Source organism: Oryzias melastigma, linkage group LG11 (genome assembly GCF_002922805.2).
Source record: "Oryzias melastigma strain HK-1 linkage group LG11, ASM292280v2, whole genome shotgun sequence".
NCBI lineage: Eukaryota > Metazoa > Chordata > Actinopteri > Beloniformes > Adrianichthyidae > Oryzias > Oryzias melastigma.
The window spans coordinates 1,519,025-1,535,148 of NC_050522.1; the positions used below are offsets into that span (position 1 = coordinate 1,519,025).

Consider the following 16,124-nt stretch of genomic DNA (forward strand, 5'->3'; position numbering starts at 1 on the left):
CTTATTTTGGAAGTATATTTCTAATTATATTTCTAAAGGCTTTCATAGGGTGTCCTAATTTTTTAACATTACTGTAGGTACCATTTGGATCTATTTGGTGCCGAACCAGTACTTTTGAAACTGTTCTGGTGGTGCTTAAACAGCTCCTACAAAAATGAAATGACACAATGTTTTCTAAAACATTTAGGCATGATGAAGCAGCTCGGCAGGGTGAAGGAGAGCATGTGAATGTGTTCAATGCTACGGTCACCAAAATAACTGCGCGATGGTGAGGCATTGGCAGAACCTTGCCGTGGTCAATTTTGTAATGGCATCATCCGGACCCAACACTGGACTGCCACTGCGCAACCTCAAAATGTGCCTGAGCAGCCAATGACTGATGTCAAATTTTGGAGAAAAATTGTCTAGCCTCGGTAAATTGTTAACTTTTTCTTGAAACCTCACCACCACCATGTGGTGAGTAAAAATGCAACTCGTGTCTTACAATTACAAATGTCGCCACGTCCTGAATTTTAGGGCTGGTATCAATTATAATTTCCAGAAACTATTAATTTCGATTCACAAGAGCCTGGATCAATGGGCTGCACGGTGGCGCAGTGGTTAGCGCTCTCGCCTCACAGCGAGAAGGCCCCGGTTCGAATCCCGGCTGGGACCTTTTCTGTGTGGAGTTTGCATGTTCTCCCCGTGCATGCGTGGGTTTTCACCGGGGACTCCGGCTTCCTCCCACTGTCCAAAAACATGCTTCATAGGTTAATTGGTGACTCTAAATTGCCCCTAGGTGTGCATGTGAGAGTGAATGGGTGTGATTGAGGCCCTGAGACAGACTGGCGACCTGTCCAGGGTGAACCCCGCCTTCGCCCATCAGTAGCCGGGTTAGGCTCCGGCACCCCCGCAACCTTGAAAGGGACAAAGCGGTCAGGAAAATGAATGGATGGATTTTTGATGTATTTCTAAACAATTGTGTCTAAATGTGTAAACCGCGTAAACTCAAAATGGGAGTGAGTTGAATTCAATTGAGTGGATCAAATCGAATGGATTCTGGAAATGATCATCAATACCCAGCCCTAGTTCTAACAAACCAGATGCTTCATCTCTCCTGCCTTTTTTCAAATTGGACCCAGGTTCTTATATGTGGATCCAAAAATGTCTTCTGATCCTCTGATGCAGATGGTAAACAGATGAGATGACATCACTTCCTGTTTCAGTTTTGTTTGAATCACTGCTCAAACTTTATTCAAAGGATAAAATATTACTTCTTGGTCTCATCATTGTTGCTGAAAAATACAGTTTTGGTTTTTACCAGCAGAAAAATATTTGTTTTTTACTCAACTTTTAAATCAGATTTTGCCAGATTTTCAAACTTTACGAACAGACCAGATGTTTAACCCTTTAACACCTGAGACATTGCCGGTGACGCTTAAACACAAAATCTTTAATGTACTGTAACTTTTCAACCATTAACACGATAATTCCAGTAGATTGTGAAGGAGAAAAGCAGCTTAACGAGTCACAATCTACTGGAATTATCATGCTACCAATTAAAAAACTTACAGTAAATCAAAGTAACTTCAACTGTTACATCAAAAATTATCAATGAGTGACACAAACCAAATAAAAAAAAGGTAATGTCAAAATGTTTTAACTGTGTGTGCCGTTTTTCTAAAGTAGTTCTATGTCCTGGAAGAAGTTACTCCAACACCTTGTTCTATCGTGAGTCACCTCCCTCATAACAGATGGTGGATTGGTTTGTGTGGATTGGGGTCATCAGGTCTCTGTGTTCAAACACGAACTCAGCTGTTTCCTCTCACAGCCGTTGGTGGCCTTTGAGCTCAGAGTGCTTCGCATTCCCAGGCTGCATGGTGCCTGGTACCTGCTCCGCTCCTGGGATTAGTGAAAGCAGAGCTGCTGTTGGTCGAGCAGGCAAAACCTCCTTCGGTCATCTTTAAAAATGTGCAGAAAACATCCACTTCCTTTGAAAAAAAAAAGCTGCAAACGCCTTTTTTGTGAAGCATTTTGGACAGTTTCTGAAATCGCTGAATATTTAGCTAACATATGGCAGCAGTGGAAGGGAAAGGTATATCAATTGTTTGCCGGTCTCTGTTTCAGAACTTAAAGGAGCATATTGTAGTGGTGCCTCTTAAAGTAAATATTGATGCTTTTATAGACACTTTTCACGTGACGTCACACAAAACGGCGAGTGTGTAGAGGGACTTCTGGTTATATATTATTATATCTGTGGTTGAGAACGCCAATGAACGCTGTTTAAAGCAATTTTACGTAAATCATGAAAGGTAACCTAGCCAATTGTAACGGACATTTGTACAATATCTATTTATAAATATCCTATCAGGTTGTATTGTTTTTCCCTCTTAGATCAAATGTCAGTATTTCTCCTGCAGAATGCTCCACAGCTGCTTCCCCAAAATCCTATGCTGCTTGTTTGACTATGAAGGTCATTTAGATTTTCTTCTTCTAATTTATGCTAATGCTAATGCTAGCTTTCCACGATGGGGATGAGACGAGCTGCAGATGATCTTTTCTGTCCAGCTAAAGTATATTACATTTCTGTGTTCACAAAATCACTAAAAACAGAGCAAAAGTCAGACAACATGTCTGACAATAAAGAAAAATTAATAACTGTTGTGTTATTTTCTGACGTAGCTCCTCTTTGCTGTTGATCATAACTGTGTTTGATCCTGCAGGATAATAAAGGTAAGGAGAAAAATCATTTGAAACCGTCAACAATATTTATCAAAAAGGGATTAGTCGTAAATAATTTCTAAAATACACACGGCCAGAGCTGAACTTTTGTCTTGGCCGCTCTTATTTTGAAAGCTAAAAATACAAGGCTTTGTGGCAGCACTTAAAAGATTCGCTGTGCCACTTAAAAAAAAAAAAACAATCCTATTTTTACAATTACTCCTTAAAATACCCCAGAAAACAACAAATACCTCTGATTAAAAAACAACTAAATGCTGCCTTGGGTGCAGTTTAAACACGTGTGGCAAACATGCAGCATCTGCATCTTGGCTGCACCTATTAAATGTGGCCAACATGAATTTTCACCATTTTTTGTGCTGATAACACTCAAAACACGTGCATATAGCATTAAGCAAAATTAGAATAATATCTGCTCAAATTAAAGGTCAAAATTTTCAATAGAACCTTAAATATTGGAGGATTATTCAAATCTGTATTTAGATTTGTGAACAATCTAAGACAGAAAATGCAAAGGCAGTTCAGCAGGACATTCATAAAATAACTATTGTACATTTTTCTGTTGAAATCAGTAAGGTTACCTTTTATTATTTATGTAAAATTGTGTTAAACAGTGTTCAGCTGTCAGCTTTGCCATTCTAAACCTAAACACTGGAAGTAACTATTCGCATTTCCGGTCCTGTCACCATTTTGTCTGACGTCACCATAAAAAGATTCTTTTAGCCAACAAGGATGCAGGTTAACGATTAATCGATAAAACGCTTGAATGCGTAAACTGAATGTAAAACACATCTTAACCATCATAAGCTTTAAACTTGAACTGTTTAAGCTACATACTAACTAGAAAAAAAGACAAATAAGACAATAGTTTATTAAACTTTTAATCAGAGGTGTCAAACTGGCGGCCCGCGGGCCATTTACGGCCCCCGCCCTAATATGAAAGTTTAATGTATACTAATCAATATCTTCTTCATGTCCATCCTTAAGATAGCTTTGTATTTGCCTTATGTTTAAAACTTTGCATTTACTTTTGTCGTTGGATCTGGTCTTCAGAAAAGTCTTTAGCAACAGTTGCTAGCGTCGTTAGCTCTTGTCGTTTCACAGGAAACGCAAAAGATATTTCTTACTAGTACATAGGCATGAACAAATGTTCAATAAAATGGTTCCGTAGACATAAACAATGGACCAAAGATATAGACAGTGGATGCAAAAACATATTTTTGGCCCAAATGGAACCCCATACGGCCCAGACTCAGCCAGACTCTACCTTCAGTATCCCAAGGTAAATGGAGTTTCCGACCCTCGCCTTTACTGAATCCTGCAGCTGCATTTGTTTCTGGCATTAAAACAAGACTTAAATCAAACGAGGTCAACTATGGTAACAAAGACACTATTTTTCACTAAAGATAAAGTTTTGGTCTCACTGACTCAAATATAACTAAAGTGAATTTTGTGGTGCTCACAACTCTATCCAACTTTACTACACTCTGACTTTTGGCTCTTGCTCGTAGCTAGGAAAGTCTACTCTACATGTTTTGCAAAAAGACTAAATCTCTTTGCAGAGCAGATGCTCCCTTCAGTAGACATTTCACTCCAGTGTGGTAGAGGTTGCAGGGATTCACAGAAAACATTTAACTAATAAGTTTGCGCTAATGTTAGCTTAGCTTTCCTAGATCAGGGGGTCTGCAGCCTGCTGCTCCAGATCCACATGTGGCTCTTTTATCTCTCCACGGTGGCTCCTTGGCCAAACGTAAGATTTCATTTCATTCATTCATTTATAAAGCCCCTTCCACCAGTCAAGGAGGCCCAAAGTGCTGAACGCAAGGAAAGCAAACACAGACGATTGTGCCAATAGTAAAACATAAAAAGCATAAAACCAAATAAAACAAATTTAAAACGGAGATTAAAACCAACATAAAATAGAATAAAAAGTCGAGGCTGATGCTAAAAGATAAGTCATGGAGACTGCTGACCCAGCCATGTCGACCATCAGAATCAGCAGCTCCTCCTAACCAAAACTACCTAAAGAAAACAAACAAACAAAGCCTGCAAACTAAGACTACCAAGATCCAACCCCAAACTAAAATAACAAAACCCAGCAGTGTAAGATTACTGAGGAGAAAGAGGTGGAAAAGAACAAAAAAAAAAAAGAAAGTAGCAATTTTTTAAAAAGTAAGGATTACTTAATTATCATTTATTTAATTTAGATTAGTTACATTTATAAATTGATGTCTGAGGTTCACATAAATGATAAACTATGTAGGTTTTTACATCCTGTTGACCTGAAGACGTCTTGTTTGATCAACTCTACCTCCAGAATGAACAGATTTTATATGCAAAGAAAAACTTGGGTAAAAAGTTTGATCTTTTGTGAGTAAAAGCACATATTATCTTATGCTGAACAACATTAGTTACTAGCTGCCCAGAGCAGCACTGAGATGATCCACAGAGCATCTTTTATTTTGAAGAGCCGTTATTTGAGCTTCTGTTAAATGTGAAAAAAGTAATAACATTTTGAGAGATTCTAGTTTCTTTTCATATTTTTGCTTTTGTTCGTACCAAAAATAGACATAATTCATGTTTATCATTAAAAAAAAGAAGGTCATGAATGCAAATCCAAATGTCTTAAAGGTTAAAGTAAGACTATGCAGCTCCTTCTAGGTTTAGATCAGTAGAAAATGAGCCCAGGTGGCTCCTTTACAGTGAAGGGTTGCTGACCCCTGACCTAGACGACAGCCCCTCTTCAGCGTTATCATTCTTAGTCACAACGCGCTTCCTCTTCAGGTACTTATGCATCCACATAATGCTAACACGGAACACAAGTTCTGCCGTGCAGACGAATCGACTATTAAATTAGTCGTCTACTATTTTAATAGTCAGTTAGTCGTGATTAATCAACTAATTGTGGCTTCCCTGCTGTAGTTTGCGGCATCACCTTCACTGAGCCTCAAATCTCACTTGTGTTTGAACTAACATGAACGTGGACGATAAAAACTTTGTAATGGTTGTGTCACAAATTATTGAAACTTTGCATTGGTAGCATGGCTGCTTCTTTGTTTGAATCTACCTTTTGGTCTTTCAGTTGTTGGTATGTCTGTTTCCGATAGTTTAGTCTGCAGAAGCTCTGGCTGCTCTGACATCCTGCAGCTTTCCTTTGTGTGTGAGAACATGTTCCAGCATGCGTTTGTGGTATGCACCACTTCCCAGAAGAGATAAAAAGCTTGAAGGATGAACCTTGAGGTGATGTTTTTCAGCTCTTACCTACTGTGACTCCCTCCCCCGAGACAGAGGGAGGGAGTCTGCGGAGCGGCACCAGGACCTCTTCATGTTCCACCGTACAGCACCATTCTTAAGCTCTAGTTATTTCACTTGAATTGCCCATTCTCTAAGATCACTCCCTTTAGTATGAGAGAAAATGTTCTCATCAAAAAGTATTCATCCATCCAATTCCATTCTTTTCTGTAAATTTGTCAAGTTCTATCCATTTAATGTTTTAACATCAGGGTTCCTCAAACGTTTTCTTGTGAGGGCCACATCGCTGTTTTCTTTTCTGATGGGGGGGGGTTGTAGGCTAACAGAAAAAGTGTAACAATCACAGCCTAAACGTAAAGATTTACGGTTTTCCAGAAAGCCACACATAGCCAAATTTAAAATAATCAATTTCTGTAATCTTCACTGAAAAAATAACACTAAAATGTAAAAAAAAAACAAAAAAAACTGGGTATGTAGCATTACCTGCGATAGATTACTAGCTGAAGATGCTTACATTTATAGCTAAAAACACTGAAGCCGATAGCTAGCTAAAACATTAGCAAAGTGCCAAATTAGCTTAAAAAACTCAAAAAAATCTAAATTAGCCAAAACAGAAAGCATGTAGCTGAAATAATAGCTAGAACTCAAAATAGCATAAAAAAATGAAAAAGTAAATTAGCCAAAATAGCTAGCATGTAGCTGAAATATTAGCTAAATTCCAAATTAGCCTAAAAAAAACCTGGAAAAAAATGCCTAAATTAACAAAAACAGCTGGCATGTAGCTGAAATATTAGCTAAATGCTAGATTAGCCTAAAAAACTGGAAAAATGTCTAATTTAGTCAAAGCAGTTTGGGGGGCCGGGCCAAATGTGGAGGAGGGCCGGATCTGGCCCGCGGGCCGTAGTTTAGAGACCCCTGCTTTTTCATCCACAGAACCTCTGACCTTCATAGTTTCCACTCCAGATGAAAGCAGATTAAAGCTTAGCAGACTTTTGTATTCCTCTAACTTCTGTTTTCCACAGGTTCTTTCCATATATCCACAACTTTTACTCAACAAACAGTTGAAAAAATGCATTCATGTTGAAAGTTTTCATGTTTTCAACCTTCTCTGTGTACTTTTGACAGAGCTTCCGGAGAATTGGACCGACACACGGGAGACCATCTTGGAGGGGATGACCTTTAACCTTGGTCACCTGGGCATGACGCTGGTGGACCAGCCCAAAGGAGAGGAGCTGTCAGCCTCTGCTGTCAAGAGGATTGTTGCTACGGTCAGAGTCAGTGAAAGATCCAGCAGTGAAATGAGCCGATGTCTCTGTGGTCTGTAAGGGTGTCTGTCATTATGAATCAGATCATCTTTAATCATTACTGCTCAATTTTTTTGGACTTTATAGATCATTCAAATTATATTTTTGTTGAAAGGTTTTTTTGCCTCTATTTCCAACTTTTAACCCTTTAACAACAGAGCTCCAGTGTTTATGTTCTTTGATTTACTGTGACTTTTCAACCGTTAACATGATAAATCCTGCAGATTCCAAGAGAATCTGGCTTCAGAGAAAAAAATATGGCGCCGGAGAATTAATAGCCGGAAGTCCCTCCCCCTGAAGGCTGCAGCAAAAATATTGTTTTAAGCTTTTGACCCTTTTCCCTTTTTTTCTCTCCTTTATCGACCCTTTTTACAGTTTTTTTTCTCTATGACAATCTCTGTCACGGAGAAAAAAACGGCATTTTGCGGCTCTGATCAGCTGATTCAAGGAGAAAACACAGTTACAGTTCATTCACATTCAAAGGCTGATATTTTTGAAAAGATTTTAAAATATTTTGAAAGTTTTTTTTTTACAGTTAAGGAAATTTGCGCCGATGCAACCGGCTAAAGTTACGATTTCCGCTTCCGGCTACAGATTGATTCTGACGCCGTCTTGCGTGTGACCAGAGGCTCCATGCAGATTCCAAAGGAGAAAAGTGGCTCAACGAGAAGATGACACTTCCTCCCCGGACCCCGTGTCTCTGGTTGAACCATATTTAAAAATAAATGTAAAAACTGCAGAACCACTCCCAAACCGGCCCAATTATGTCCACCCACAAAATCAGAATTGAATAATGTCCTAATGAGCTGGAAACAGCCCAGTCTGGCAACAATTTCTCTGACTTCTCTTGACTTGCTCTTGACTGGAGTATAGCATTGCTTCAGAGAGACGGGGGAGGACGAAACACTTTTAGTGATATGGGGGCTTTTTGTGACAAAGTTATAGGTGTAAAATTTATTTTAGACACGTAATGCTCAACTTGGGGTCTCCAGAGTGTTAGATCTCCTACCTTTGTCTAATTGTTAGTCCACCCCTGGTTTGGATTGTACTCACACTGCACTGTCAAGACTAGACCATATAGAAAATGTCTGGGGGTAGTTGCTCCTGAAACACAAAAAGGTATTTGTGTCACCTCATCTCAGAAGTTAAAGGGTCACCAAACTCTAAATCAACTTCTTTTGTCTGTTGAACTACATAAATGAGGCTTTAAAGCTGTTGTCTGTTGGTCATTGCCAAATTTTGACAAATTAAAATAAACCTGTTCAGTTTTTGAAAATATAGTCAGAAACTGTCACTGTGCTGCCCCCTACAGGTTAAATTGCGGTATTACACTTGAATGTCGTGACTGATCAAATTATTGAAGTCTGACGTCATGATCTGCAGCTCCAGTCATGATAACAGTCCTGTTCCCAAGCCCCGCCCCTCTGACTGGATTTTAATATTTCGGCAGTGGGTGGAGTCTGTTACTGTTTTGTAATACTGTTTGTAATCACTTACCACCCCACAAAGCTAGGGGGCGTTCTACTCCGAAGGAAGGAGTCGTTGGGGGATGTGAGGGTGGGGGTTTCCGGTTGTGAGACGTTGTGTCGGAAAGATGTAAAAAGAGAATAAAAGCCGTCAAAGTGGAAACGTGAAACTTGTCTTATTCAGTTAACAGAGTCAGCCTCCAACTTCACAGCTTGGTGACCCTTTAACTTCCCTTTGGTCCAGTGGAAAGCCTGTCTGCATATACAGTCAGGAAACTGATGGTGTAGAACTCAATGTGCAGAGACCCGTATGGGTGACAGAAACTTTCACATTCAATAAATAAACGTAGACGCGACAAAAAACCAAACAAAAAAAAACACGGGGAAGCAAAAAGGTGACAAAACAGAGCAGATGACCTGACAATGAAGAACTGAAAACCAGACACTTAAAGAGGCAGAGGGTGATGAACTAAATGAAGATTTTTTTTTATTCCTCAACTGTAAGATCCACAACATCTAATGCAAACACACAAGAACTATTGTCGAGTCTTAAAAAGTTCTTCGATTAATCAGATTACTAAGATTGGAAAAGCAGGTTAGAATGCAGAGACAGCAGTCCAGAGTTTGTATTTGGGTATGATCGTGCTCCTCTTTTTTCTTTAAATCTGGAGGAAACATTGTCTCTTTAATTGCTCCGGACAGGCTAAAGCCAGTGGGAAGAAGCCCCAGAAGGTCTCTCTCAAGGTTTCTCCTCAGGGAATCGCCATTTACGACAGAACTACCAACCAGCTCCTGGAAAACGTCTCCATCTACAGGTATGCACAGACTGTATATAGAGATCTGGACAGAGCTGGCTGTGACATCACCCACAGAACATGCCGTACCCCCAACTTCAGCTAATTGAAACCAATTCTGGTGCCATTTTTCTGCGATAGTGACGCCACCATTTGGAGCCAGACGACAGTGATTGGTCTGAGTCAGTCTGAGTCAGGTTTCTATGGCAACTACTGTCGCCAATCATGAGTGACCTCTTCCACTGAAAGCAGCTTCGGAAAATCTGTCAATTATCGGGCTATCTCTCAGCATTTTGGCTTCCTGAAACCACTTCCTGTTTAGAATGAGGAAAGGGGAGGGGTCAATCAGTCCAAACACAGTCGATGGCGGAGCAGCTGTGAAAGGGCTGCCTGGCAGTCATGTGATGGAGACTTTGTCTTCAACCGCGCTCTTCTTTTTGTGACCTGTAGAATATCCTACTGCACGGTGGACAAACTGCACGACAAAGTCTTTGCCTATATCACGCAAAACGCCCTCAACGGGACGCTGGAATGTCACGCCTACTTGTGCGCCAAGAGAAGAGAGGTGAGTCATCAATGGTTCAGGCACGTCAACACAACTGCTCAAAGAAAAACGTTTCTGGACATGATTTCCTCTGCTGTTCTTAGGGGAAAAAATTATCTACATTTATCTTGTAACTAAACAGAAATTAAGACATTTTGTCAATTTCTGAACAAACTTTCACTTTTCTTTATAGGGCTGCCGTGATTAGTCGACTAATCGACGACTAATCAACTATTAAAATAGTCGATGACTAATTTATTAGTCGATAAGTTGTTACCTTATGTTGTATGGAGTTGGAGTGTAGTAAAGTTGATAGTTAGAATGGCATTCTGCTAGCTTTTTGGACTAATTTGACATTTATCACGGTTTTTAGTCTATTTGAGTTTAGCTAATATTTCAGCTGCATGCTAGTTGTTTTGGCTAATTTAGGCTTTTTTCCATTTTTAGGCTAATTTGGAGTTAAGCTAATATTTTAGCTACATGCTAGCTATTTTGGCTAATTTAGGCTTTTTTGTTTTTTAGGTTATTAGGAGTTTAGCTAATAATTCAGCTACATCATAACTATTTTGGCTAATTCAGGGTTTTTTAGGAACATTTTTAGTTTAGCAAATATTTCAGCTGCATGGTAGCTATTTTGGCTACTTTAGGTTTTTTTTGTTGTTTTTAGATTATTTTGGAGTTTTGGTAATATTTCAGCTACATGATAACTATTTTGGCTAATTCAGGATTTTTACAGGTTTTTAGGAACATTTTGAGTTTAGCTAATATTTCAGCTACATGCTAGCTTTTTGGCTAATTCAGGCTTTTTTTTGTTTTTTAAGTTAGGCTATTTTGGAGTTTAGGTTATATTTCAGTTGCATGCTATTTGTTTTGGCTGACTTTGGCTTTTTCCTTTTTTTAAGGCTAATTTGGCAGCTGGCTAAGCTGGCTATTAGCTTCAGTGATTTCAGCTATCAACTTCAGCATTTTCAGCAATCAATTTCAGCATCTTCAGCTATCAGCACTAGCAGCCAAATACAGCTTACAGCATTCACACTAGCATTATCACAGGTAATGCTATGTATCACATTTTTAGTTAGTTTAAAGCTAATGATGGTTAAGATGTGTGCTTTACATCCAGTTTGCCCATGACTCCATTAGTCGACTAATCAGAAAAAATAATCGGTGATTAGTCGACTATTAAAATAATCCTTTGTGGCAGTACTACTTCTTTAATCGTTGTGTCTTCGCTCGTCCTCCTTGTCTCTCAGCTTGCTGTTGTCGACTCAGACAAAGCAGGAGAAACTGCAGGTTAAAGAAAAAAAAACAGAAGTGTTAAAAGTGCTTCACAAGAGAATACAAAAGGTTAAAGAAGGTTCCACTGAAACCCTGGAGATCCTTCAGCTTCATCTGAGCTGAAACAGTGAGGGAGCCTCCATGTTTACTGTGACCTTTCTGCTGCGTTTTGTCTGCAGGCGCAGGCTGTGGCGCTGACGGTCGCTCAGGCCTTCACTGTGGCGTTTGAGCTCTGGCAGGTAGCGAGAGAAGGTAAGCGGCGCCGGGAATGCTTTCACACACGGTCTACGCAGCAGCTCAGAACCTCTCAGTGTTTCAACACTTCCTAAAAGTTTCTGGTAAAAGTGACTGAAATCAAACGAAGGAGGTGTGACCTGTAAGTTCCACACAATTATCAATGCCTTCCCGCACTGTTTTGAAACTACAATAAAAAATGTTTTTAATTGTTTAAATGTTTAAACTCATTCTGTCCCAGAGAGACCTCCCAAACTGGTTTTAAGGGCGTTAATTCAAGGTGTCACTAAGACATGTTGGTGGTGCAAAAGTTGATTGTTGCAGAAAAGTCAGAGTTTGGTTGGTAAAAGAAAAAATGCCACAAATCTGAGCAGTGTCTGAGTTGTTATGATTGCTTTTCATGAAACTATGATTCATGTTACTTCATGAAAACAAGTCTTTCATATATTTTCATACCTGAACATGTTGATTTTTTCAGTTTTTACACATTGAATAATACATGTTTAGATTAAAAAGAACATCTTTTTACTTTGGTTCTGAGATTCTCCACGTTGTGGTCTGTTATTTTAGCCTCAGCTGTTTTTTTCTGTCTGTTCTTCACAGAGAAAGGAAGAAGAGTGACGTCTGGTTCTGCTGGAGATGCGAGCAGCAGCTCAGAAAGGTCCAACAGCGTGGGGAGTCTCAGAGGAGCGGGTCAGGAAACCTCCGATCTACGTCCTGTTGAACTCATCTGAGTGTGTGGTGGTAGTTGGGGGCCGTAGGCGTCATGTACACCTGTAGGCGTCACAGGGCTAGAACCGGGCAACAAAAGTAGAAAAGGCTATTTGGACTTTAAAAGAGAACCAACCTGCAAATCAACTTTTTGTGTCTGTTGACCTAAATGGGGCTTTTAAAGGGCTGTCTGTTGGTCATTGCCAAATTTCTGACAATTTAAAAAAATATTGCTAAAGTTTAGCATGAAATACAACAGGGGTTTATACTCAATAAATCCCTGTTGTGACAGTAAAATCTGCCCAACACAAGAAGCTCTCAGCCCACATCTGTTGGCTCAGCTGTTGGACAGGACAAGTTAAAAAAAATAATAATAATAATATTAATAATATTGCCAAAATAACTCGCTAAACCTTCAGTACTGCCCCCTACAGGTTGACAAAAGGTATTACAGTTGAGTTTCGTGATTGGTCAACTGGTGCAAGTTCCATGTCATTTCGGAAGTTTCACATCATCATGATCTGCAGCTCCGGTATAAAAGCTCCGCCCATCTTTGAATCCTGGAAACAGAGTTAAAGATCACCCTGCAACACCGAGAGCATCAGAGCTAATGTGGAGACCGTTCGAGCTAATGTCAAGCTAGTGTCAACAGTGTTGGAGATAATGTTGAGAACGTTGGAAGCTAATGTGGAGACCGTTAGAGCTAATGTAAAGAGTGTGAAGCTAGTCTTGAGAGCATTGGAAGCTAATGTCCATAACATTGAAGTAAGTGTAAAGAGCGTTGGAACTAATTTGGAGAATGTTGAAGCTAATGCCGACAGCGTTGGAGCTTATGTCCAGATCGTTGAAGCTAATGTCGAGATCAATTAAGTTAACGTTGAGAGCCTTTGAAATAATGTCAGCTGTTGAAGCTAATGTTGAGAGCTTTGGAGTTAATATCGAGAGCCTTTTAGATAATGTTGACAGTGTTGGAGCAAATGTTGAGAATGTTGAAGCTAGTGTAAAGAGATTTGGAGCTAATGTTGAGATCGTTGGAGCCCTCCCCGCAATGCCAAGAGCAGCGGAGCTTACTCTGTGGTGCTAACACCCAGAGCAGCGGAGGTCGGCGCTGTGGAGCTTGCTTAAACTGGCCCCTAGCTGGCTGGCCAGCAGAGAGCCACTGTGGGATGCAGCCTGCTTGGAGATCCTAACCCTTCTAATGTTTTTGTTTTATTTCCATTGAGACAATAATAAAAAAGATCCTTTAGTTACCTCAAGCTAACCTCACTGTCAATCACAGATCTAGACCACACCTCCCCCTCTCAGCCCACCCCCCACCCCCCTTTTACTTTTTTTTGTGTTGCATTTTTCAAATCTAGGCTGAAGAGTGGAGTCAGTCTCAGACTGTCTTGTTGTGTTACCCTTTTAAAAAAGACTTTCTGTGCACGTTTTTTTCTTTTTGATTCCAAAAGCCGATTTAAGTTTTTTAGAAGCCTAAAAAATGCAGTATAGAGGTCCTTCGCTAATATTAGGCTTCAGCTTTTACAGACTTGCCAATTTTTTTTTCAGATAAATTTTGCATCCCGATTGGCTATTGTCAATCAACGCCCTCCATGCCCCGTCTCCTGTACAGAATCTGTTCAGTGTGCCAAACCCACATAAATCACAATCAGATCTTTGTTTTCATTCTATAATCCTTTTTCTAGGAATGTTTGAACTTTGAGAGTTTAAACAAGAGAGAAAAGTGTAAAAATGTTCATGTATGTCAGAGGAAAGTGAAGAAAGTGTGTAGTGAGGAGTTTTACAGCCTTAAAGAGTCTATAATCCTACTTTGGATTTCACTTATGGCGGGGTATTTTTAGAACACAACTCCTGTGATTAGTGAGGGTGGGAGATTCAGAGCGCCATGTCAACAGTCTCTGCTTCTCCTGCTTTAGATGTTGCCGCAGAAAAGCTGTTGGAGCTGGGAGACGGTGGGAATACGGGAGCGCAGAGGAAGGTGGATCAGAACCACAGCCCTCCTGACACCGTCAACATCCCCGCTTTGGTACCGTCATCTCCTAGTTGTGCTTTTTTAAAAGGGAATCCATCTTTTTTCCAGCATCTTCATGATTCAGGCAGAGAAGCAGCAAACCCACCACTCTCCTAAACTGAACTGAAATAAAAACCTACAAAAAATTTTTTTTTCATGTAAAACTTGTATTCAATCAGAAAAACATTTGAGGATTAAAACAGCAGTTTTAAATGTTAAAAAATGTTTTAAATACAGAATATTAACTCTAAAGTTGATACGTAAATAACTTTTATGTTCATCTTTGACTTTTTCTCTGATTTCAATGATTCACACCTGAAAAATCAGATAAGAACAGAAGAATCCTGTTTTTTATTCCAGTCATTAGTTATTCTTTTGTCATTTTGACATATATTGTTTAGGTTTTACTTCACAAAAAATCCCTGGATTACCTTCAAAAGTAGAGAACCTAACTGTTTGTGTTCCAGGAAACAGAAGATGGATTGGATGAAGCTTTTTCCAGGTGAGACGATTTGAGTAAATATTGACAAAGTTCTGATAAATTTGAGCTGCCTTGTTTCTGTTGCTTGATGATTAAAGAAAAAAAAAGAAGGTTCCATCACCAAATTCAACCCAGCAAATGATTCCTTCATTCTGTTTGGCCTCGAGGCGCCACCTGGTGTCGATTAGTGCGTTTGTGATTTTTCTGAAAAAAGTTGAAAGTGATTGTTTGAGGAGACGCTGAACGAATCTTCAATCTGCTGTGTTTGTGTCTCCAGCTGTGCTCTGGATAGCTATGCTTCACTTCCAGGTAAAGTTTAGATTTGCTGTCAACCATAGTGTGGTAGTTCTAATCCCTAACCTAACATTAACCCTTTAACACCTGAGACGTCGCCGGCGACACTTAAATAACTCTGTAACATACTGTAACTTTTCAGCCAATCAGCATAAATAAAAAAGCTGCTTTTCTCTGCTTTAGAATCTGCAGGAATCACGTTAATGGTTGAAAAGTTACGATAAGTAAAATAAATCAGCGCTGGAGCTGAAGCACTGGTGTTAAAGGGTTAATCTATTCCATCACGTCATCACTAGAAAACCCCAGTAACCCTCCGCAGGGCCGTGGTGTCTCCCATTTCATCCCCTTCACACAAACACTGTGTGAAACAGAGCAAAGCCCAGGAATCAGGAGCTCCCATTGACAGTACATAGAGAACTGGACTGATCAACCCCTCCCCCCTCGCGTTCCAAACAGGAAGTACCCGCTGGTCCCAGAGAGCCAAAATCCTCTTTTAACATGTTCTCACTAAACCTAATTTTTTTTCCACGATATATTTTCTTTATTTATTCAAGATATAAACTGGCCAATCAGATGCCTCAATAATAGCATGTGGCGTTCGAAGCGTTTGATTGACAGATTCTTCAACCAATCACTGCTTACTATCGTCGTCTGGTCCCAAAATAGTGAAATCAGGCGATATCCGTACCGCAGAACGTGAAGTACAGCTTTTTCTATCGGTGACATCACAGCCATTTCTATTTATGTCAATGGGAGCTCAACGCCATTTTAGCTGCTTCAAGGGGGGAGGGGAGTATCACAAAAGACAAGTGATAAAAATGAAGAATTTCTTTTTCTGCTCTAAATCGAAAGTGTTGTAAGATTGAAAATGCATAGGGCTGCAGACGACATCATTTATGCTTCAGCGGAACAGCGTCATAAAACTTTTTTGATGGTTTCATATGAGGTCAAATCTGGATCAGTTTAAAGTGAACGAGAAAACAGATTGAAAACTTGAAAAATAGACATTTTAACTGAAAAAATGTGAAAATTTGAAAACA

At 39.7% G+C, this 16,124-nt stretch overlaps 1 protein-coding gene across 2 annotated transcripts in view; it reads left to right on the top strand.

The window, feature by feature from the left end:
* ldlrap1a (low density lipoprotein receptor adaptor protein 1a) overlaps positions 1 to 16,124 on the top strand; it is a 25,235-nt gene that overhangs the window by 6,420 nt on the left and 2,691 nt on the right. Inside the window, exons 2-9 of one of the 2 annotated variants that reach the window (XM_024257963.2) lie at positions 7,096 to 7,238; positions 9,443 to 9,555; positions 9,985 to 10,099; positions 11,533 to 11,605; positions 12,191 to 12,280; positions 14,215 to 14,324; positions 14,777 to 14,811; positions 15,068 to 15,099. In XM_024257963.2, coding sequence (XP_024113731.1) covers positions 7,096 to 7,238; positions 9,443 to 9,555; positions 9,985 to 10,099; positions 11,533 to 11,605; positions 12,191 to 12,280; positions 14,215 to 14,324; positions 14,777 to 14,811; positions 15,068 to 15,099 — 711 coding nt within the window. The remainder of the gene's footprint in view (positions 1 to 7,095; positions 7,239 to 9,442; positions 9,556 to 9,984; positions 10,100 to 11,532; positions 11,606 to 12,190; positions 12,281 to 14,214; positions 14,325 to 14,776; positions 14,812 to 15,067; positions 15,100 to 16,124) is intronic. The other variant, XM_024257962.2, reaches the window with a different exon arrangement.